The 21,374-nt window shown below is 44.3% G+C and overlaps 2 protein-coding genes across 2 annotated transcripts in view; both read right to left on the bottom strand.

Moving 5' to 3' along the window:
* Positions 1 to 7,989, bottom strand: part of LOC147231647 (uncharacterized) — a 44,920-nt gene extending 36,931 nt beyond the window's left edge. The window contains exons 1-15 of the mRNA XM_086151615.1: positions 7,909 to 7,989; positions 7,713 to 7,816; positions 7,508 to 7,626; positions 7,238 to 7,405; positions 6,925 to 7,124; positions 6,730 to 6,842; positions 6,270 to 6,376; positions 2,759 to 2,929; positions 2,473 to 2,678; positions 2,287 to 2,384; positions 2,069 to 2,187; positions 1,577 to 1,732; positions 558 to 772; positions 366 to 451; positions 81 to 106 (exon numbers count right to left, since the gene is read on the bottom strand). Coding sequence (XP_086007741.1) covers positions 81 to 106; positions 366 to 451; positions 558 to 772; positions 1,577 to 1,732; positions 2,069 to 2,187; positions 2,287 to 2,384; positions 2,473 to 2,678; positions 2,759 to 2,929; positions 6,270 to 6,376; positions 6,730 to 6,842; positions 6,925 to 7,124; positions 7,238 to 7,405; positions 7,508 to 7,626; positions 7,713 to 7,785 — 1,857 coding nt within the window. The 5' untranslated portion in view covers positions 7,786 to 7,816; positions 7,909 to 7,989. The remainder of the gene's footprint in view (positions 1 to 80; positions 107 to 365; positions 452 to 557; positions 773 to 1,576; positions 1,733 to 2,068; positions 2,188 to 2,286; positions 2,385 to 2,472; positions 2,679 to 2,758; positions 2,930 to 6,269; positions 6,377 to 6,729; positions 6,843 to 6,924; positions 7,125 to 7,237; positions 7,406 to 7,507; positions 7,627 to 7,712; positions 7,817 to 7,908) is intronic.
* Positions 7,990 to 8,430: 441 nt separating this feature from the next.
* On the bottom strand, positions 8,431 to 16,080 carry LOC147231646 (uncharacterized). The gene is made up of 12 exons (XM_086151614.1): positions 16,023 to 16,080; positions 15,888 to 15,916; positions 13,033 to 13,229; positions 12,324 to 12,427; positions 10,016 to 10,134; positions 9,740 to 9,931; positions 9,263 to 9,471; positions 9,074 to 9,168; positions 8,921 to 8,946; positions 8,775 to 8,796; positions 8,654 to 8,681; positions 8,431 to 8,563 (listed from the first exon to the last, which is right to left on the bottom strand). The coding sequence occupies exons 1-12, from the start codon at positions 16,078 to 16,080 to the stop codon at positions 8,431 to 8,433; spliced, it is 1,212 nt and encodes a 403-aa protein (XP_086007740.1).
* Between the last annotated feature and the right edge of the window lie 5,294 nt (positions 16,081 to 21,374).

Here is a 21,374-nt window from a genome sequence, read left to right as displayed (position 1 = left end):
CGTCCTCTTATCAATGTGTCAAATGTGGACTTTGCTGTATGTCAATTGCGCTCTTTTGAAATCCGCAGAAGCGACCTCACCTTGAAGGAGCGTGGATCCGGGCAATCTGTTGGAAAGCAAAAATCAAATGACAACATGGCCTCTAGTCGGAGTCATCACAGTTGGCAAATGGTACCCTCAAGAGAAGAGTCTTCACTGTGTCAGCTGACCACTTCAACACTTCTCCACTTACTCGGGTTTGAACGGGAGGAAAATAAATCAAGTGTTTATTTGGATGCAGAATGATCCTTGAGTACCTTCTGTCAGGGAACAATAATTTGGGGGAGAAAAACGAACGATCCAAATCACTGCGTCAAGACACAAACCTCGAAGGAAAAGGAGGGTGCGGCTGAAGATCGCTGCTTGAGTTTCAGTGCTGAGTGTCGAGCGGAGTGAGTCCAGTACTGTTATCCTGGTGTCAGAGGAGAAATAGTTTATAAAAGCCCCCTGTCAATCTTTCCATCTCATCAGCTTCCCGGAGAGCATCGCATCCGACTGTCAGCCCCAGAAGTTCTTACATTTCTTGTCTGCCCTTGCAGCTCCTTTGGGTCCCTAAATCAAACAAAGGAGCCACCTGGTCGGGAGGAAGGCCGACCAGAAGGGGACGGAGTCGAAGCCGGAGCCAGAGCAGGAAATCCGTGTCATTGACGGCCGAGGACGACAGAAATCCGCTGTCCAGGACTTCCTGGAGGAAGGCGGATTTCACCTCTTGGGTGTAATTGCTGGGGTAGACCTGAAGGAGGACGTTTGCACAGGATTAGTTACGGTCCAACTGGTGTTTTAAAAATGCAAGGAATACAATATCACATAATTAGTTTTCAAACTAACGGCTGAACAAAGCCATTATTCATCATCAACATTAGCTCCGTTTGCATCATTTACAATGCAGGCATTGGAAGATTTCAGATTTTTGTGCAGTTCACACAAGAAAAACGGAAAGAAGGCAGTGGGTTCACGAGTTGAGAAAGATAAATGTTGGCATGGTGCACTGTGGCACAGTGATAAGCACCAAACAGCAAGAAGCTCCCTGGTTTATGGTCCATGTGGAGTTTGCATGTTCTCACTGTGGCTTCACTTTATCTTGCAAAATCAAAACACATGCAGGAGTCACTGTGGAAACCCTGACTTGCCCAGATGTGTGAATGATACAGTGAACGTCTGTACGTCTATGTATGCAAGCCGGTGATCGACCGCTGAACTCCCTCTATGGTCCGATGATAGTTGGCATGGGCTGTTTGCACTGAGTGGGAGATTATGACGGCTAGGATCTTGCAGGAAAGATGGGTTTTTACCAGGGTTGTAATGTTTTAGCAGAAAGATCCTATTAACAGAAGTACATTGAGATATTCAAGTAAAAGAAGAAGCTCCAACTGGACATGGAGCAGATTTCAGTCATAACTACGGAAGGATTGAAACACAATACCTCGGATGCGTCGACTGCCAGGCATCCAAATCTGTGCTTTCACATTCGATGGCCTCTGTATTTGGTATGCCTGGTACATGTAGAAGATTTTGGGCGTTTCCCCAAGATATTTACCTCAATCACCGGGGACACCGTGTCAAAGAAATCAGCGTAGTCATCAGGGTCGATGACCGCCATGAGTTTTGCCACATCTTGGATGGTATTCAGCTGCGTGGGCGTGGATGCAAGCTGGCCAAGCTGTACCGGTGTCAGAAGCTCTGCAACCTCCAACTGGAAACAGGAAAAAGCAGGTCAATGAATCACACACGCTCATAAGCTAGTCATTTGAGGATTTAGGACAAAGCGCTGATTGGCTGACTTTTGCCTTTTTTTTTTTGGTATTTGCATTTAATCCAGACATTTCCGAACATTCAGCTACTGCAAAGAATTGCTTAAATCTACATCACCTTCCTGATCCTGGATCCAACACAGGAAAGTAATGAACAGACAGCAAAATAAATTCAACACACTTTCTTTTTCTTTTGCTATCATGCCATCGGAAAATACCCAAGCCTGTAGACACTAGTTCTACTAGTTTTTCATGTTCTTTTCTCAAATGTTTCTTACTCCATTGAAATCATCCTTCAAAGACACAAAGTCCGCAAAGGACCCGTGTTTGCGGAACTGGCCAAAGTTGTCTTCCAGCCAAAGAAGGTCATCATTCAGGCTTTTGACACAGGGGGAACCTATGAAAATATTAGACACCACAACAGGCTGGGGTTTTTAACACACAGCAAACAGCAATGAGCAAGTTTGACATCATGCCTCCGGGTCTTGTGATTTACCAGAGGATTGCTGGCTGAGATAGTCTTTGGTGAAACGGTAAACCAGTTGGCACTGGCTCACAGAAAGGTCCTCGAAAACACTGTCGAATCCCTTCACACTGCAATAAACCAGAGCAATGATGCAGTAAGATGCTATTATTCCCCATATTTAAATTTGTCATGGAGAGAAAAATGTTTTCTACTCACATTTCTTCATACGACTGGCAAGGAATACTTTTTGGAATACTTTCAAGCGTGTCGGAGCTAACACTTGGAAGGCACAATCGTAGGTTCTCCTGAAACCACAGTCTATATCCTTCGGGCTCCAGAGTGGTCAGTGTTGGTTGAAGTGCCGCCAGGGTCTGGTTCAGGATGACAGCTTGTACGTCTGGGTCGAGAACCGTCAGGTTTTGCTGGTTGAGGTGAATGAATATGTATTATTATTGTGTCTCACTGGTTATGATAATATAGTCGCCATGATAAAAATGCTTGCCTTGGCAGATTCTCTCACAAAGGTATCAAAGAAAGAGGTGAGCTCTTCCACATCTGACGACGCAGTCAGTTCCTCAAATAAAAGTCTTGTGAAGGTTGTATTTGACAGGTTGTCTGAGTCAAGAAGCAAGTTTGCTTGTTGTTGTGAAGAAAGAGATCCTAGCAATGAGACCTGGGAGAATAAGCAGAAGAATACTGTGTTAAAAAAGCATCAAATAGGATGAGAAAGTGCCAGAAAAATAAAAACAAAATCACTCGATAAAAATGTCAAATGCAGCCTCAGGGCGGCACTGGCCGGAGTCTCCCCAAGCCTGCCTTGGGCGGGCACTGAACAGTGTCTCCCTGAGCCGGTCCCAAGCCCGGACAAATGCAGAGGGTTGTGTCAGGAAGGGCATCCGGCGGAAAACTTTTGCCAAAACCAAACATGCAAATCGACCATAATAACCAGATCATACCGGATCGGTCGAGGACCGGCTTAACAATGACCGCCACTGGTTCTGATGACCTAAAGGGAACCAATGGAAACTGGGCTACTGTAGTTCAAAGAAGAAGTTGAGGAAGGCGTGTTAGGAAGCAGAGAGAGAAGGGGAAAGGAAAGAGCCTGGAACTGAGAGTAGGGACTTTGAATATTGGGACTATGACAGGAAAAGGTAGAGTTTATTTGACATGATGCAGAGAAGGAAGGTGGATATACTGTGTGTCCAGGAGACCAGGTGGAAAGGTAGTAAGGCTAGAAGCCTAGGAGCAGGCTTTAAGTTATACTATCATGATACTGACAATCATGAAGAGGGATGGAGTTGGAGTTATCTTGAAGGAGGAGTTTGTTAGGAAAGTTCTGGAGGTGAAAAGAATGTCAGATACACTTTCTGAGTCTGAAACTGGAAATTGAAAGCGTGATGCTCAATGTATGCCCCCCAAGTGGGATGGGAATTTGAAGAGAAGGAGAAGTTCTGGAATGAGTTAGATGAAGTGATGCAGAATATCCCCAGAAAGGAGAGAGTGGTCATTGGTGCAGACTTCAATGGACATGTTGGTGAAGGCAATAGAGGGGATGAAGAAGTGATGGGCAGATTTGGTATCCAGGATAGGAATGCAGTGGGACAGATGGTGGTAGATTTTGCAAAAAGGATGGAAATGGCTGTAGTGAACACCTTTTTCCAGAAAAAACAGGAACATAGGGTAACTGATAAGGGCGGAGGTAGGAGCACGCGGGTAGACTACATCTTGTATAGACGAGGTAACCTGAAAGAGATCAGTGACTGCAAAGTAGTTGTAGGTGAGAGTGTAGCCAGACAGCATAGGATGGTGGTTTGTAGGATGACTCTGGTGACAAGGAAGATCAAGAGGACAAAGACAGAGCAGAGGACAAAGTGGTGGAAGCTGAAAAGGGAGGAGTGTTGCATGGTTTTCAGGGAGGAGTTGAGAAAGGGTCTGGGTGGCCAGGGTGAGCTTCCAGATGATTGGACAACAACAGCTAATGTTATCACGGAGACAGGTAGAAGAGTACTTGGTGTGTCATCTGGAAGGAAAGTAGATAAGGAGACTTGGTGGTGGAATGAGGAGGTGCAGGAGTACCTACAGAGAAAGCGGTTAGCGAAGAAAAAGTGGGATACTGAGAGGACTGAAGAGAACAGACAGGAGTTCAGGGAGATGCGGCGAAAGGTAAAGATAGAGGTAGCAAAGGCAAAACAAAGGGCGTACGATGACTTGTATGCTCGGTTGGATAGTAAGGAGGGTGAGAATGATCCATACAGGTTGGCGAAACAGAGAGATAAAGATGGAAAGGATGTACAACAGCTCCTGGTGATTAAGGACGGAGAGGGAAATGTATTGACAGATGCTAGAAGAGTGATGGGAAGATGGAAAGAGTACTTTGAAGAGCAGATGAATGTGGAAAATGAAAGAGAGGCAAGGGTAGAAGAGGTGACTATTGTAGACCACAAAGTAGAAAGAGATTTGTAAAAGTGAAGTGAGGAATGCATTGAAGAGGATGAAGAGTGGGAAGGCAGTTGGTCCTGATGATATACCTGTGGAGGTGTAGAAGTGTCTAGGAGAGGCAGCGGCAGAGTTTCTGACTAGATTATTCAACAGGATCTTAGAGAGTGAGAAGATGCCTGAAGAATGGAGACAAAGTGTGATAGTGCCTATTTTTAAGAATGAGGGGGATGTGCATATTCACAGCAACTATAGAATGATGAAGTTGATGAGCCATACAATGAAGTCATGAGAAAGAGTAGTGGAAACTAGACTGAGAGCAGAAGTCAGCATTTGTGAACAGCAGTATGGCTTCATGCCCAGGAAGAGTACTACAGATGCAGCATTTGCTTTGAGAATGCTAACAGAGAAGTACAGAGAAGGCCAGAGGGAGCTGCACTGTGTTTTTGTAGACCTGGAAAAAGCATTAGACAGGGTGCCAAGCGAGGACCTTTGGTAGTGTGTAAGGAGGTCTGGAGTAGCAGAGAAGTATGTTAGACTGGTGCAGGACATGTATGCTAGCTGTGAGACACTGGCACGGTGTGCTGTAGGTTTAACAAAGAGTTCAAGGTGGAGGTGGGACTCCATCAGGGATCAGCTCTGAGTCCCTTCTTGTTCGCAGTGGTAATGGACAGGCTGACAGATGAGGTTAGACAGGAATCTCCATGGACCATGATATTTGCATATGACATTGTGATCTGTAGTGAGAGCAGAAAATAGGTAGAGGAAAATCTAGAGAGGTGGAGGTATGCTCTGGAAAGGAGAGGAAGGAAAGTTAGTTGCAGCAAGACAGAATATATGTGTGTGAATGAGAGGAACTCGAGTGGAACGGTGAGACTACAGGGAGTGGAGATCAAGAAGCTGGAGGATTTCAGGTACTTGGGGTCAACAGTCCAGAGCAACAGAGAGTGCGGAAAAGAGGTTGAAGAGACGGGTTCAAGCAGTTTGGAATGGGTGGAGAAAAGTGTCAGGGGTACTATGTGATCGAAGACTATCGGCCAGAATGAAAGGAAAGGTGTACAAGACAGTGGTGAGACCAGCGATGCTGTATGGACTAGAAACTGCTAAAATGACCAAAAGACAGGAGGCGGAGTTAGAGGTTGTAGAGATGAAGATGTTGAGGTTCTCTTTGGGAGTGACCAGGATGGAGAGGATCAGGAATGAGTCTATCAAAGGGACGGCAAATGTTAGATGTTTTGGAGAGAAGGTCAGAGAAGCCAGACTGAGATGGTTGGGTCATGTACAGAGGAGGGAGAGTGAATATATTGGTCGACGGATGCTGGAATTGGAGCTGCCAGGCAAGAGGTCTCGAGGAAGACCAAAGAGAAGATTTTTGGACGTATTGAGAGAGGATATGAAGTTAGTTAATGTGAGAGAGGAGGATGCAGAGAAGAGGTTAGATGGAGAAAGTTGACTCGCTGTGGTGACCCCTGAAGCAAGAGCCGAAAGAAGAAGAACTCAATAAAATGTCAGGAATTACATTACAGGAGAGGATGGTATATTCTTCTGAGGAAAAGCTGGTTAGAAGGAGGACCTACCAAAGAGAGGTTGAAGAATCTGAAGTCAGAGTACGATGCGTCCACGGAAAAGGGGCCCAGGTTTTTCTCCAGCCATTCACCATCAGTTTCAATCCCTTGCCTGCAAACTAATGTTTGGAGGTACAAATTAGCATTTGGACAATGCAAAGCAAAATCACTTAAAATATAATCCTCTTGACAAATGCGCAATGTCACAATTTTCCCCATGTCATTCAAAGAGATGTGTTCACAGCCTTTCACCATCAGTCTCATTGCCTGGCCTGCAAACTATTGTTCGAAGGTGCAAATGTGCGATGGGGACAATAAAAGAAAGAAATCTCCTTTACAAAAATCCACCCGAATTGTATCCAATGTCCCTTGCCCTTCCCATGAGATTTCTAACACTTTTGCTCACATCTTCATGTCCACAGAAGGACCCACTGAGGTAAACATGTTGCAGAGATCACTGCTCCAGCCCTACCTGGTTGGTTGATGACGCTGGCCGATTCCCTCAGGTAGTCCAGCATAGCCAGAGTGATTCCTGGTCTTACCTGTGGTGGCATTGCATGGAAAACACTGGCCAACCCCCTGACACTGAAAAGGTTGAAAAGGAGACAGTGTTACCCGCACATGCAGTGACGTGTTGTCCGTTGAGTTTCTACGAAAGGCTTCTTACATGATGTGATAGTTTGTGCAGTTGATATCTGTGGTGGCAATTGTGAGCATGGTTGGTGTGAAACTGGGGAGAACGGGAGACAGTCTCCCTGGGAACAAGAGGGCCCAATCTTCTCTTTCAAAGTCTGTGAAATGAGGCCTCAGGATTGCGAAGGTCAAATTCATTGCCCGGTCTCTGACAACTGGCTGGAAATCAGGTACCTGTCAAATGTTAAGCACCACAGGATTTTGAACACCTGGAACTTGTATGCTCCAATCACAACGCATCACACAGCATTAGCAATGTGGACAAGGGTTCATGTGCAGCGTCTTACCCTCTGATGCGCCGTCAGCTCTGCCAGGAATTGATCCAAATTTTCTCGGGCATCGCCTTCTCTGAGTTGCTCAAAGACGAGGTCGAGCTGGCTGCTGTCATTCAAAGCCTCTGAGCTCAGTATAAACTGGGCCAACTGCTTCGGGCTCAGCAGTGACAGTGTTTCAGGCTGTGAGGGAGAGTAAGGACAATTGAAACAGCAGTGTTTTGACTCTACCACCAACAGACCCTGATTTGGGGCCAAGAGTCTACCGGTGTCTCTGCCACTTACAACGGAGAAGTTGGGGTTGAGGCCTTGCAAATCCTGCAGCGTCGCAAAGACGGAGAAGCCGCCCAAGTTTTGCTGCAGCCACTGGACACTATCATTGGTAGATGACACACAGCCGGAGTCTACAGGAAAGGTGGAGACAAAGATGTTGGCAGCATCCTTTCCTGTCCCGCGTAACATTTTAGAAAACGGACAAAACTGGCTTGACCTGATGAGTCATTTCTGGACAGGAATGGCTTGATGAAATGAGTGAAGACTGATGCCTGTCTTTCTGTTTCCATGTGTGCCCTTTGGCTGCTGAAGGCCTGAATGCTAAAGCACGAGACAAAAGCCAGAACACGTAAACGTCTGCTGTAGTTAACTGCAGGTTCCTCATCGGTTGAGCTTTTTTCACATTTGCTTACACGGTGCGGTAGGTCTGGCAGCTGAAATTCTTCCCGCTGAGGCAGAAGAGGAAGTTGGGAGATGCAGAGGCCAAAAATGGGCGAAGCTTGGTCTCAAACCAGTCGCTGACAAAGGCCTCGTTCTCCAACTGTTGCTCGGAGAAGTTGTCGATGCTCAGCTCTCCAAGAGCCTCCAGAGGAGTTGAAAGTGATGGGTGGCTGGTGTTGGGAGCCTAGAATGGCAAATATTATAATTTGGCTTGGACATGATGAGGGTATCACCGGTGTTTGTCTGATTGCTGGACTGGCTTTACCATGGTGGCGAATAAATCCAGAGCCTGTGGTACTGCAGCAGGAGCTTTTTGCAAGAGGAGCTTCCACACCTCCACCGGGTATGTCCTTTTGCTCTCTAGTGAGCAGTTCATCAGTGTCGCCAAGTTACCCCCTGTCAGATGTGCGCCCTTGGATGTGATTTGGCCAGAAGGAAAGACAGAACAAGTCACTCAGGACCTTAGTCCACCTTAGTCCCCAACTTCATGGACCTTAGTCCGCGGATAGCATTGCAACACAGCTCGAGTCAAACTTTCTTACAGTGGAACAGGCATGCTCTGTGAGGTTGAAACTGCACAGGGTCTCAGAAGAACTGCTGGCAGACAGCGCCTCCTCGCTTTGGGAGCTGAGGGAGGCAGTTGAAAAGGACACCTTTGTCAGGTTTTCTGAGAATTTTGAAGCAAACACTGCACAAAAAGAACACAACTTGACATACCTGTTGACTGCAGCACAGACCAGGTCCTCTGTGAAGAGACAACAAACATGGATCAGACATCGTCCTCTTAGTGTGCGCTAGTCTCATCAACACAGAGATAACTTATACGATAGCAACTCACCATCGACTGGGGTCTGGTGGCACTGGAGATGAACAAAAGATATGTGTTAACTTGAAATACCTTAAACGTCCTCTTATCAATGTGTCAAATGTGGACTTTGCCGTATGTCAATTGCGCTCTGTGGAAATCCGCAGAAGCGACCTCACCTTGAAGGAGCGTGGATCCGGGCAATCTGTTGGAAAGCAAAAATCAAATGACAACATGGCCTCTAGTCGGAGTCATCACAGTTGGCAAATGGTACCCTCAAGAGAAAGAGTCTTCACTGTGTCAGCTGACCACTTCAACACTTCTCCACTTACTCGGGAACATGTCTTTGAGCTCCTCGATGCTGGATCTCACATCGTGCGTAAGGTGGAGCGGTAGGGATCGCAAACTTTGCCGGAGACCAGTGATTCTGTCAGTGTAAAAGAGCCGTGAATGTGAATTGGTGTGCGTCCAAACATTTTGTCCTGCATCTTCAAGGTGTCTCGTAAACTTTCATCTCTTACATGGCTTGGTAGGAGGCGCAGCTGATGTTCCGGGGGATCACCACCAAAGAACTTGGACCGAGGCTGGCGATCACAGGATTCAAATTCTCCTGGAACAACTCCTCAAAGTCTTGGGGCTGGAAGTCTTCAAATTCAGGAGCCAGAGCCGTCAAAGTCAGGGTCAAGATGAGCTTTCGTACCCCCGGGTGTTCCACAAAGGTGATGTTTTTCTGGAGGCAAATGGACTGATGTTTCAGTTCTGGGGACAAGGGAATCTTTTCGAAGACCACATTTTTCTATTTTTGTTTCCCGGTATGACTCGAGTCCAAATCAAAAGGTGTTGTTGGAACAAGGTCATTTTGAAGTACCGGCTTGCATGTTGCCCCTTCTTTGCTCCAGCAGGGAGTCTTTGAGGAGGGCACTAGGATCCAGTGATAGTTATGATTGCAATGTTTGTCGAAGAAGGCATCATTTTCCAATCCAATTACATGCATTTACCTCGTTGGCGATGGTTGCAAATGCCCTGAGAAACTGGCGGAGTTGCTCTACGTCAGGGGGGACCGCAAAGCTCTCGAAGACCTCTCTTACAAGTTGCTCATTGTCCAAGGCACCGGCGTCCAAAGCACTGCTGTCTGGGTCTAGAATTAGCTCAGCCTTCTGCTGTGGTGAGAATTCTTCCAAAACCTCGGTCTTTGGGTTTATTACAAGAATCAACATTTCAATACAAGGGCTTGTTTTGTTTTTTGTTTTTTTTCACACAATAATATTACTCACCGCCAGGAAATTTGGGTTCAGTCTCCTCAGATCCTCCAGACTAGCAAAGATTGAGAAAATACCAAGGTTCCTTGTCAGCCATTGTGTACTTCCAACGGCGCTCTTTACACATCCCGGATCTGAAACAAAATGTAAGCAATTTTTTTTAGAATAAGATGATAAAGCCTATGATGGTTTTAAACAAATTTGGGGACCAGGAAGATAAAGAAGACAAAGGCAGAACAGAGAACAAATTAGAGGAGGCCGAAAAGGGACGAGTGTTCTGTGGTTTTCAGGAAGGATTTGAGAAAGGCTCTGGGTGGTCAAGGGGAGCTTCCATATGACTAGACAATTACAGCTAATGTGTTCGGGAAACTGGTAGGAGCTTACTTGGTGTGTTGTCTGGAAGGGAAGGCGACTTGGTCGCAGAAAGAGGAAGTGCAAGAGTACATACAGAGAAGAATGCCAGCAAAGAAAAGTGGGGCACTGAGGGGACAGAAGAGAGCAGACAGGAGTAAAGGGAGATGCAACGCAAGGTGAAAGATGTGTTGGCAAAGGCCTGTCAAAGGGCCTATGATGACTTGTATGCTACGTTGGAAAGCAAGTTGGAAGAGAATGATTAATACAAGTTGGCGAAACAGACATAGAGATGGGAAGGCCATGCAGCAGGTTCAAATGATCAGGGATTGAAATACAAATGTATTGACAGGTGCCAGATGAGTGATGGGAAGATGGAAGGAGTGCTTTAAAGAGTTGTTGATTGAGGAGAATGAAAAAGAGCAAAGGGTAGAAGAAGTGACAATTGTGGACCAAGGAGTAGCAAGGATTAGTAAAGTTGAAGTGTTCAGACACTGAGGAGGATGAAGCATGGAAAGGCAGATGGGACTGGTGATATACCGGCGGAGTTATGAAAGTGTCTAGGAGAGTTTCTTGTTTGATAGTGCACTATTTGTTTGAGGAATGCCAGTAGAGAATTTCAGGTAAGGCCAGAGGGAGCAGCATTGGGCCTTTATAGATCCAGAAAGAGCTTATGACAGAGTGCCAAGGGCGGAGCTCTGGTATTCTATGAGGAAGTCTGGAGTGACAGAGAATATGTCAGACTGGTGCAGGACACGTATGCTCGCTGTGACACAGTGGTGCGGTGTGCTGTGGGTGTAAGAAAGGTTCAAGGTGGAGGTGGGACTCCATCAGGGATCAGCTCTGAGGCCCTTCTTGTTTGCAGTAGTGATGGACAGGCTGACAGATGAGGTTAGATGGGAATCTCCATGGATCATGATGTTTGCAGATGACATTGTGATCTGTAGTGAGAGCAAGGAGCAGGTGGGGGAAAATCTCAAGAGATGGAGGTATGCTCTGGAAAGGAGGGGAATGGAGGTTAGCCACAGCAAGACAGAATATATGTGTGTGAATAAGAGGGACCCAAGTGCAGCGGTGAGGCTACAAGAGTGGAGATCAAGACGGTGGAGGATTTTAAGTTCTTGAGGTCAACAGTCCAGTGCCAATGGAGAGTGTGGAAAAGAGGTGAAGACGAGAATGAAAGGAAAGGTGTACAAGATGTTGGTGAGACAAGCGATGCTGTATGGTTTAGAGACAGTCGCATTAAAGGGAGGACAGGAAGCAGAGCTGGAGGTCCAAGAGATGAAGAGTCTGAGGTTCTCTTTGGGAGTGACCAGGATGGATAGGATCAGGAATGAGTCCATCAGAGGGTCAGCACATGTTAGATGTTTTGTGGAGAAGGTCAGAAAAGCCAGACTGAGACTGTTGGGTCATGTGCAGAGGAGGGATAGTGAATACATTGGAAGACAGATGCTGGTGTTGGAACTGCCAGGCAGGAGGTCTAGAGGAAGACCAAAGAAAAGATTTATGGATTTAGCGACATGAAGAAAGTTACAGTGAGAGAGGAGGATACAGAGAAAAGGGTTGGATGAAGGAGTTTGATTTGCCGTGGTGACCCCTGAAGGGAGCAGAAAAAGGCAAATTTACGCCTGCTGTGTGAATCACTATGCAGATATAGCGCATGTTAAATAAAAATCTCCAGCACAATAGGATTCAAAACACTTCTAATGGTAAACTCTGAATTTTTCTTTCAAATTATTTGATTTGTTTTATTGAATTTCAACAAAGCACTTCATCAGAACATCAGTTCTTGCAGTCTAGAAATTTCAGCTGAGGATATAAGTCTCAAAAAATATGAAAAATTCAATTTATTTGCACCCTGATGAATTTTATGGATTCAAGAGCCAATGCGTGGATGCACACACCCACCCACACACACACACACACACACACGCATCTCGAGACCGATTTTCTGGTATTGCAATATCTTTACCTGGCAAGTCCTCTCGTGACATGTAGCCCAAAATGAGATGCGTATAAACTGATCGTCTCTTCGATGTGTGAAAATCCTCCATCTGATGGCTCAGGGCCTCAATCCTGCCAAGCAAAGATTCGTTACTGATCAAACATCACATATTTGAGTGTGAGCCAAACTTTTTGGCTCAGGGGCCGCATTGACTTTTAAAATTTGACAGACAGGCTGGGTCCGCACAAGATACGATACATACAAAAAAAAAAAAAAACGCATTTGTTAACAGTGTTTATCTGACTTGTCTGACATTTGCTGGTTTTCAAAACCTTCAAATGTCAAAACCAAGCTGGTTTTGCTTTCAAAACCAGCTTGGTTTTGAAAGCTCAGATGTTTGCTTGCATTTCATGCACAAACCAGTTTTTCCCTTGTAACTTCACATCCAGCTTATTCACGTGTGTCAGTATGTCCACAGTAAAGGCTAAATCACAAAGCTAATCTGTGTCAATCAACTCAGGGAAATTCTCAAGTAGCTCCAAAAAAGAAATAATCTCCTGTTTGACCTCCCACATTCATTGATCCAATCATTCAATCATTCACATCAAGTGTGAATTCTCTACCAATCTTTGGCGGGCCGGATTAAAAAGACCAACGGGACGGATGTGGCCCGCGGGCCGTAGTTTGCCCACCCCTGGTCTACATAGATCGAGCAGCCTGGAACAAACACACTCACAGCTCTTGAAAGGAGCCGCAGGTGAAGTTCTGGGCGCTCAGCTGGACCAGGAAGCCCTGGCTGACGTAGGGCAGCAGAGGAGCCATCTTCACCGAGAACCACCGCTTCACGAACCGCGGGTCACCGGGGTCACCAAGCCGCAGGCTGTCCAAGACCCCGAAGACGTCCAGAACGTTGGGGCGAGAGTCATTGGTGACCTAATATAAATCAAAATTAAACAATCCCGTATTGAAATGACTGTAAATATCTAAATTTCCATCTTATCTGGCATTGAGACGTGATGGATGTTCCCCCACTGTGAAACATTCAGCCGTCAATTAGAAATTTCTTTTAGTTTACCAATTCAAATAAAACTTTCAAAGTGGACTCCACGATCAGCCTGATGTTCCGCTCCGCCTCCGCGGTCTGTTCTTCTGGAAGCGTTTCGTCTCCGAGGGATCTGCAGAGCAGCTCGCTCGCCAGCGTGTCCAACGCCGCGGAGATCTGGAAAGGCCGCCGTGTGTGAGTGTGTGAGTGTGAATGTGTTTACGTTTCGTTCGGCGATAGGCTTGATTGACATTTAGCGGTCGCCCACGGGGAGAGTTATTGATCAATGATAGCGAAATTTATCAGGAAGTCGCATCGGTGATTGACAGGGAGCCACGTCGCAGCCTCCGGCTCCGATCGACAAACACACAGGATTTTTTTACATTTTAGTTTAACCGGAGAAAATCTACTAAATGAGATATTACATGTATTTCTAATGACAAACATGTTACCGATACAGGACTGGAGCTCAGGGTTTATCCTGAGTTTATTAATTCCTCTTCCCTCAGCTGCAGGGAATCTTCAAATCTTTTTACTTAACACTTGATAGCCTTAACATTGACAATTTATATTTTATTGTATTTCTTATTCTCCTTTCTTCCTACTATTATCTATGACTGTTATGTTTTTGCCTGAAACTCTGGCACAACAATTTCCTTTGGGATAAATAAAGTTGTTCTCATCTCATCTCTCATCCGGTTCATTAAAAATATTTTTGACTTTGTTAATCCGGCGACCTGACATGGTGCTGCAATTCCAACAAGTCGTGGATTTTACTTTGTTTATTTTTTTAATTATATTTTGTTTGGCCCAGACGTGTCAAACTCAACGCCCGCAGGCCAAATGTGACCCGCCACGTCATTTTATGTGGCCCGTAAAAACATCTGAAAAAGACTTCTTTTTTTTTTTTCATACTCCTGTGCACTCCTTATCTTTCACTTGTTACTTAAGACACTTTATAGTTTATTTGTATTTCTTATTCTCCCTTTTTCTCTTATTTTTTTTATACAATTTTACTATTATCATTTATTATTGTTATATTTTTCTTGTAACTCTGGCACAACAATTCCCTTCGGTATAAATTAACTTGTTCTTATTCTTATTGTCTTAAAATGAATAAGTCAAACACGTACGTTGGCCATAAACTACATTTCCCACAATTCATGCTGATCATGTTACTCATGAAGTGACGGCATCCGGCCATTAGATCGCAGTGTATCCACATCAATGGCATTTTCAACAAGTGGAATTGAGAAATAGAAATGATCCATAAATGTCCAGGAAGAGAAAAGTTGATGCAGATGGAAGTTTCTTTTAATAAAGACGGGAAGGTCAATACATGTTGTATTGGCTTTGCCATCTTTCTGTGCTTCAAGGAGAAAAAGCGATATGCCTTTTGTGTCAAAGAGAGCAATCTATGTCGGCTTTTTGACACCAAACACAGAGCTGAGTATGCTAAAGTTAGCCTTCCAGAAAAAAACATTGTAAAAAAAAACAAACAATAATTAAAATAATTAAATAATTAAAAAAAAACCATTTTAGTTATTGTCCAATAATTAAAAAGCGTAATGTCACATATGCCAGGTCTCTTTCAGAACTATTTACTGCGCTGATGCTTGAGCTGCCCCAGATCAGGTTAGGCAGCAAGTTAGGCTATACAGTATGTGTGTGTGTATGTGTGCGTTTGTGCACGTCTTTATCAAAAAAAAAAAAAAAAAAACAACTCACTAACCCAAGCTTACTGTGCTGTATATTTCCTGTGCATCTTGTATTTGCAAGTGTTATTTGCAGTCCTTATGTCCTCTATTGTAAGTCGCTTTGGATAAAAGCGTCTGCCAAATGTAATGTAATGTAATGTAATATGCATTTTAATGGAATCTATACAAATCCATATGCGACATTTTAACATTAAGGAGTAGTTACATTTATTTTACATGACATTTGGTTACTGTTACTTTTCCATGTGGTCCTTTGAGGGCGACCATTATGCCAATGTGGCCGTAGGTGAAAACGAGTTTGACACCCCCGGTTTAGACATTGCAGGAAATTATTCCAATCGCCGTGGTTATTCGGGTTGGGGTTCTGGTGGGCTGACAGCGAGGCGAGAGGCCGCAGGGGAAGAAGCGAGGAAGGACATACTGTACCTGGTGCGAGGCGTTCCCCTGGGTTCCCACACTGCAGGTCTCCAGGCTTGGGAGGACCAAGGAAAAATAATAATAATATTACGCTACTATATTATATTTTGTTATTACACAGCTAAAATATTTGAAGGTTGTCGGATCACAATTTTTTTTTTTCCCACTGACCTGTTTTCAGACGCGCCGGAACCACCTGGGCCACCAAGATTTAAAATAGTTACTCTCCGGGTCATTACACATGTATAACCGGTATTATTTTTAACAGTTTCGGAGGGAATGAAAGGATTAGTCTTACCTGATGATCCATGAGACTGGAATCGAAAAATAATAAAAACAGTTTGTCATTCTGATGGAGAATTTAGATTATGCAAAAAAAAAAAAAAAAAAAAAAAAAGATAGAAAGGGACTCACGGATGCAGAGATGAGATGCGGCACAAAAGCTATGAGGGAGACAGAAGGGGAGATCGCTTTTCACTTACAGAACGTTTATTTTGTTATATCCAAACCTTTAATCCCGTCAACGGGCGCAGGGCGGGGGGAACTCACCGGCGCCGAGGGCCGAGAACAGCAGCAGAACCCCGACGGAGAAGCGAGGAACCCCCATCTTCAGACCGGTTCCACCCGCTCGCCCTGTCATTCACACACTTTTATGACACAGACTGACAGAAAGACGGTCGGTGAAGACGGAGGACAGGTGAGACTCACCCGTCAACGTCGTCTCCTGAATGAGAAGGATCGCTTCGCATTCAGGCAGTTATAATCTGGGTGGAGCGGAAGATGAACGCGAAGAAGAAGAAGAAGAAGAGGATGATGTGAACGACCGAGATTCTTAAGATTGTAATACAATGACAAACAGTGATTAAGAAATATCTGCCGAGTGACAGGGAACTTTCACGTTTTTCTCATATACATACTGATGAACGGTTGCAGAATTAAACGCTTCGGGCGACTCAGACCGGCCTGAGGTGCATCTGAGCTGCTTCCACAGCCTCGTTTCATGGCCTAACTCTGCTGTCTGCACGCATCCTGCCTACTTTTGTTTATGTATTTTATTCTTGTTATTGCTACTGTCCCTCTATTTATGTTGTCTGGTTGTGTATTTTCACCCTTACTGTTCCTTTATTTTGTCCATTATTATCCTCCCCGATGTCTATTTATTCATGGATGTCTTGCTATCTTCTGTTTCTCTCTTTATATTTATATGTATTTAATTTTTTTTTTTTTTTTTTTTTTTGACATTATAACTGTTTCGCTGCTGTGACAAAGGAATTTTATGATAATTAGTTGCAACAAAAAAATCATGGATTAAGGGGTTTAAGATTCTTGGAAATATGGAGATTGAAAAACACGCCCCCTCCTAAATTTATATTAGTTCATATTTATTTTTCTTGGTTAGTATTTATTCCTTAGTTAATGTTTTTTTTTCGTAATTCTTCCTAAGCTGTCTCGAATACTGTTGTGATTCGTGGTATGATCTTGTGTTATTTTAAGTTATTGTTATTGCTTTTCATCGGGTATGAAGGGAGTGACCATAGTTAGAGCATAATTCCATTGGATGAATCATCCTATTCTTACAGCGTACATGATAACAAAAAACCTGAACTAGAAAAGAAAAACACACCCACATCCACTGCCCAGTTAGGGATGGGTGCTGGATCAAAAAAAGAAATAAAAAATGAAATTAAATTTTGAAAAAATCTACACATTAAAAATGCTCCATAAAGAAAAGATGATTTATTTTACATATAACACAAAAAAAAACGAGGTTCTTCCTCAAATACTTACCGGAAATATGTGTAAGAGCTTAGTTTTTTTGTGTTAATATTTGTGTTTTATATGTTAAATAAATCATCTTTTCTTTTTGGAGCATTTTTAGGGTGCAGATCTCTTGAAAACAAAGAAACGATCAACATGACATTGACCGTGGGAACACCCGAAAAACAGCAGAGGAACACTTGCAAGAATTTATTCCACTCGCTGCGGGGCGTCACCGGGGGAAACCGGCCGGTAACCAAGGGTGTCACCCTGCTGTCGCTGGGTGTTACTGACACTTTCATGTGCACCTGAATAGGAACGCCAAGACTGCAGCTCGCACAAACTCCAAATAGCCGGTCCCGCACAGACCTGTTTTTCATTTTAACTGCTCGAGAAGGCGGGGGGCCCTCGTTTGTGGCGGAGCGCGAGTATTCGTATCAAGTACTGAGCGGCACTCAGCGCTACTTGGAGTGCGTGAGATATTCTAGGCCAGGGTTTGGCAAACTACGGCCCGCGGGCCAAATTTGGCCCGCACTGTAATTATATTTGACTCGCAAAGCCATACCAAATGATATTAGAGCTGGCACGCAGGTATAGTCTACAGTGCATGTATCGCTAATTCTACAAATCCCAGAATTTTCTGCTGGTGTTTTGGCACGAAAATCACAACAGGACCCATAAACACCCTCTCCTCTGTGTACGGTAGTCATAGCGACCTTATGCTAATACTGGCACCCTGCTACTTAGGCAGAAAACAGGAGTTTGCATGTGTGCGATATTAAGTTATATATTGGATAGTATTAAGCTACGCTTGTTCCATATTTAGTTTTTAAGCAAAACTTGTTTGGGTCCATATGAAAAGGTTCATTGTTATATTTGGAGGAAGATTTTTTTTCAATAAATATATGAATGTTGGCCCGCGACTTTGAATTTCGTCCCACTGGGTATTTGAGTTTGATGCCCCTGTTCTAGACCGGGGTGGGCAAACTACGGCCCGCGGGCCACATCTGGCCCGTTGGCCTTTTAAATCAGGCCCGCCAAAAATTGGTACAGAATTCATACTTGATGTGAATGATTGAATGATTGGATCACTGTGGGAGCTCAAACAGGAGATTATTTTATTTTTGGAGCTACTTGAGAATGCTTTTTTGCTTGGTATACTTAGTTTTGAAGGCTACTTGAGAGCCTTCAAAACCAAGCTGGTTTTATTTTCAAAGCAAATGTCGGACGAGTCTGATATGTGCTGTTATCAATTTTTTAATTTTTTTTATATGTATCGTATCTTGTGGTGACCCGGCAAATTGTAAAAGTCAACACGGCCCCCGGGCCAAAAAGTTTGGCCATCCTGTTCTAGACAGGTGATACTGTGTTCCTCAGGGATAAATGAAAACCTGTGAGTGCAACAACGATGATGATACTGTCTCTTTTGCCTCCTACCGCTATCCTGGGTTCCTGTCATCTGTTATTTCACTATATGACGGCAGGAGTGGTCGGGTTGGATTTTTCAAGAGGGCAAAAAAAATAAAACAGCGGATCCATCTGACATGGTGTATCTAACACGCACGGAGAAACCCAAAGCAAATTCAGGGGTTAACACCTGCTGACAAGGTGTTTGACAAATGACAATCTTTGCATCGCAGGGATTCTCTGGGTTCTCCTACGGTCCAAAAAAAAAGGTCAGCAGATTCATTAGCAACTCCATCACAGTCTGCAGGTGTGAATGAGAGTCTCAATTTGTGACCCTGTGATTGACAGGTCAAGCATAAACCTCGTCTCTCTTGGTGACTTGATCTGAAATATCTTGCCTGGGTTTCAATAAAGTTCTTGTCAGATCAACGTCGACACGCTCAGCAACCCCTCCGTATGGCCTGATCATTGTGACCTCCATGGTGCTTCCAGAGGGACCTGACCCTCTCACCCCAATCACGCCGTCGTGAGACCACGGGTCGACCAGCTGACCATATGACCCGCTCTGTCGGTAGCAGTGAAGAGCCGCTTTACAATGATCCGAGTCCGCTTCAGAGCACTGGTCCTTTCAGGTCGAGCCATTGAGGCCCCTGGAGGTCATGACCCGACGGATCCCATGACGTCTGATGTGACCTCAGATGAAAAACAGGCCTGGAATTGTGTGAAAACGTATTTTTCGTACTAAAAGGCGCACTGAAAATCCTTACATTTTCTCAAAAATTGTCTGTGCGCCTTATAATCAGGTGCGCCTTATGTATGAATTCTTGTGCTTACTCACCTCCAACCAATTTTATGTGGCACAAGGCACTCAAACATCTGTCAAAATGTTACGGTGGTAAACGACAAAACGGCTTGGTTGAACGTCGGACCGTTAAAGTCAGTCCTTGGTTGAATAGGGGTTGCAATGTCAGGCAACACTAGATAAAGAATTATGTAGTGCTGGAATACAATGTTGTTCCAACCTCACTCAAACTTCAGTTGTGCGCTATCACTGGCAACCATAAACCAATCAGAGAACAGCACGTAGTATATTTAGCTCTGCAACCTTTTGTAATAGCGGTACGTACTGTGCTTCGACTTAATATTACTGCACATTTATATGTATGAGGACCCCCCAAAAACGGCACATGTTAAGAGACATGTTTACGAAGTAGAATTCAAACTCAAGGCTATCAGTCACGCAGATGATCATGAGAATGGAACACCCGTCAAAGAACTCAACATTTATGAATCAATGGTACCGAAGTGGAGGAAGCAAGCAGAGGAACTGAACCAAGAAGACCAAACAGAGTTTCCGAGGGAACAAAACGAGATGAATGAGTTGAATAAAGTTCAACTAAACTGACTGCTTTGTTTCGCTTTTTATACCGCATGTTTTATCATGCGGCTCATTACGCGCTGCACCTTATGTATGAAAATAGACCCGTTTATTGATATTGCGCCTTATAATGCGGTGCGCCTTGTGGTCCGCAAAATATGGTATGCGCATCCAGATACGTTGGATCGGCCTGAGATGAAAAAGCTTAACCACGACACAGCTGCCAAAGTTAGGAAGGCTAGGAAGCTAATGCGAGCACGACTTTCTTACAAAGTCGTGTCATTGCATGTAAGATCAAGTTGCCCCGACTGGAAAGTTGACATTTTCCAAAGAGGAGATGAACGTGAACTGGTTGTGACCTCCAGGAGGAAATTTGAAAATGTCTCAGGAGTGAGCGTTGACCTTTGGTGGTGAACTGGAAATACTTTGGGGGATGAGACCAGGGGAACATTCACCAGACTCCTCCTTGCCCTAAAATGAAAGTTCTGCCGATGGGTGGCTGAAGGACAGCTGCTGGCACAGTGATCTGACCTGTTTTATATTGCGAAGAACAGGAACTAAAAACCTTAACGACACAAATGATGATACAAAAGGGCGTGTAGAAATAACATTCCTGTTTCAAACTAGCTGACACCACCAGGATGTTTTTCCCATTCAATAAGGGCCGCCCATGGAATAACAAAGAAACTACTTCACTAAAGATGTCTGGAGGTTCTCAGTCATCCAGGGCAGGGTGAATTCTTGGCAAACCCTTCTTGTCATTGCAACTGGACTTGAATTTCTTCACTTGAAGACGCTTCACCCCTCATCCTCGAGCCTTCTTTGGTTGCGACAAAAGGAAGATTGCGACAAAAATACATCATTAAAGTATCCAACTACCTGTAATGTTGAGGTCGTTTTTTTTAATCCAACAGTTCTAAACAAATTAATCAAAGAAATTATGAGGGAGGAACTTTACTGTGTGCATCTTTGGTGTCACGACACAAAATAATCATGACCTTCACGCCCTGTCCCTTTGATTTCGGTATTTGTAGAATTGATGCGGCGAGGAGGATCTGGCGAACATTCATTGGCATATCAGAGGGAAAAAAAGCTGGCCCGTAGACACTGAAATGAGTAGATCAGAATATAGTTCACTGCAAGGTTGGTAGTTGAGGTATTTGTGCTTCAGTGATCCAGAACAAAGTATGATCCTTCAACGTTTGGCACTACAGCAAACTTAGCATAGCACCTGTTGTATCAAAGAAACTTGAAGGACATGATCCAGAACAACTTTCTAATCTCCTTAAAACCAGCCCTTCCAAGCTGTGCCCTTTGCACTTTAGTTTCAGGTGCAAACATTCAACAGAATCAGCACA

The sequence above is a fragment of the Fistularia commersonii genome, chromosome 8 (assembly GCF_037954325.1).
Source record: "Fistularia commersonii isolate RoL2024-O1a breed Wild chromosome 8, RoL_Fcom_v1.0, whole genome shotgun sequence".
Lineage (NCBI taxonomy): Eukaryota > Metazoa > Chordata > Actinopteri > Syngnathiformes > Fistulariidae > Fistularia > Fistularia commersonii.
The sequence above is the reverse complement of the archived record's forward strand: the minus strand, read 5'-3'. Positions and strand labels throughout refer to the sequence as shown.

Bases quoted from the DNA above. Each gene is read 5' to 3' on its own strand.
- LOC147231646 (XM_086151614.1), bottom strand. From the start codon at position 16,080: ATGGGGGTTCCTCGCTTCTCCGTCGGGGTTCTGCTGCTGTTCTCGGCC. The intron at 15,917-16,022 runs GTGAGTTCCCCC...TCTCCCTCATAG, and splicing joins GTTCTCGGCCCTCGGCGCCG to CTTTTGTGCCGCATCTCATC. The intron at 10,135-12,323 runs GTAAAGATATTG...ATTTTGTTTCAG, and splicing joins GTCACGAGAGGACTTGCCAG to ATCCGGGATGTGTAAAGAGC.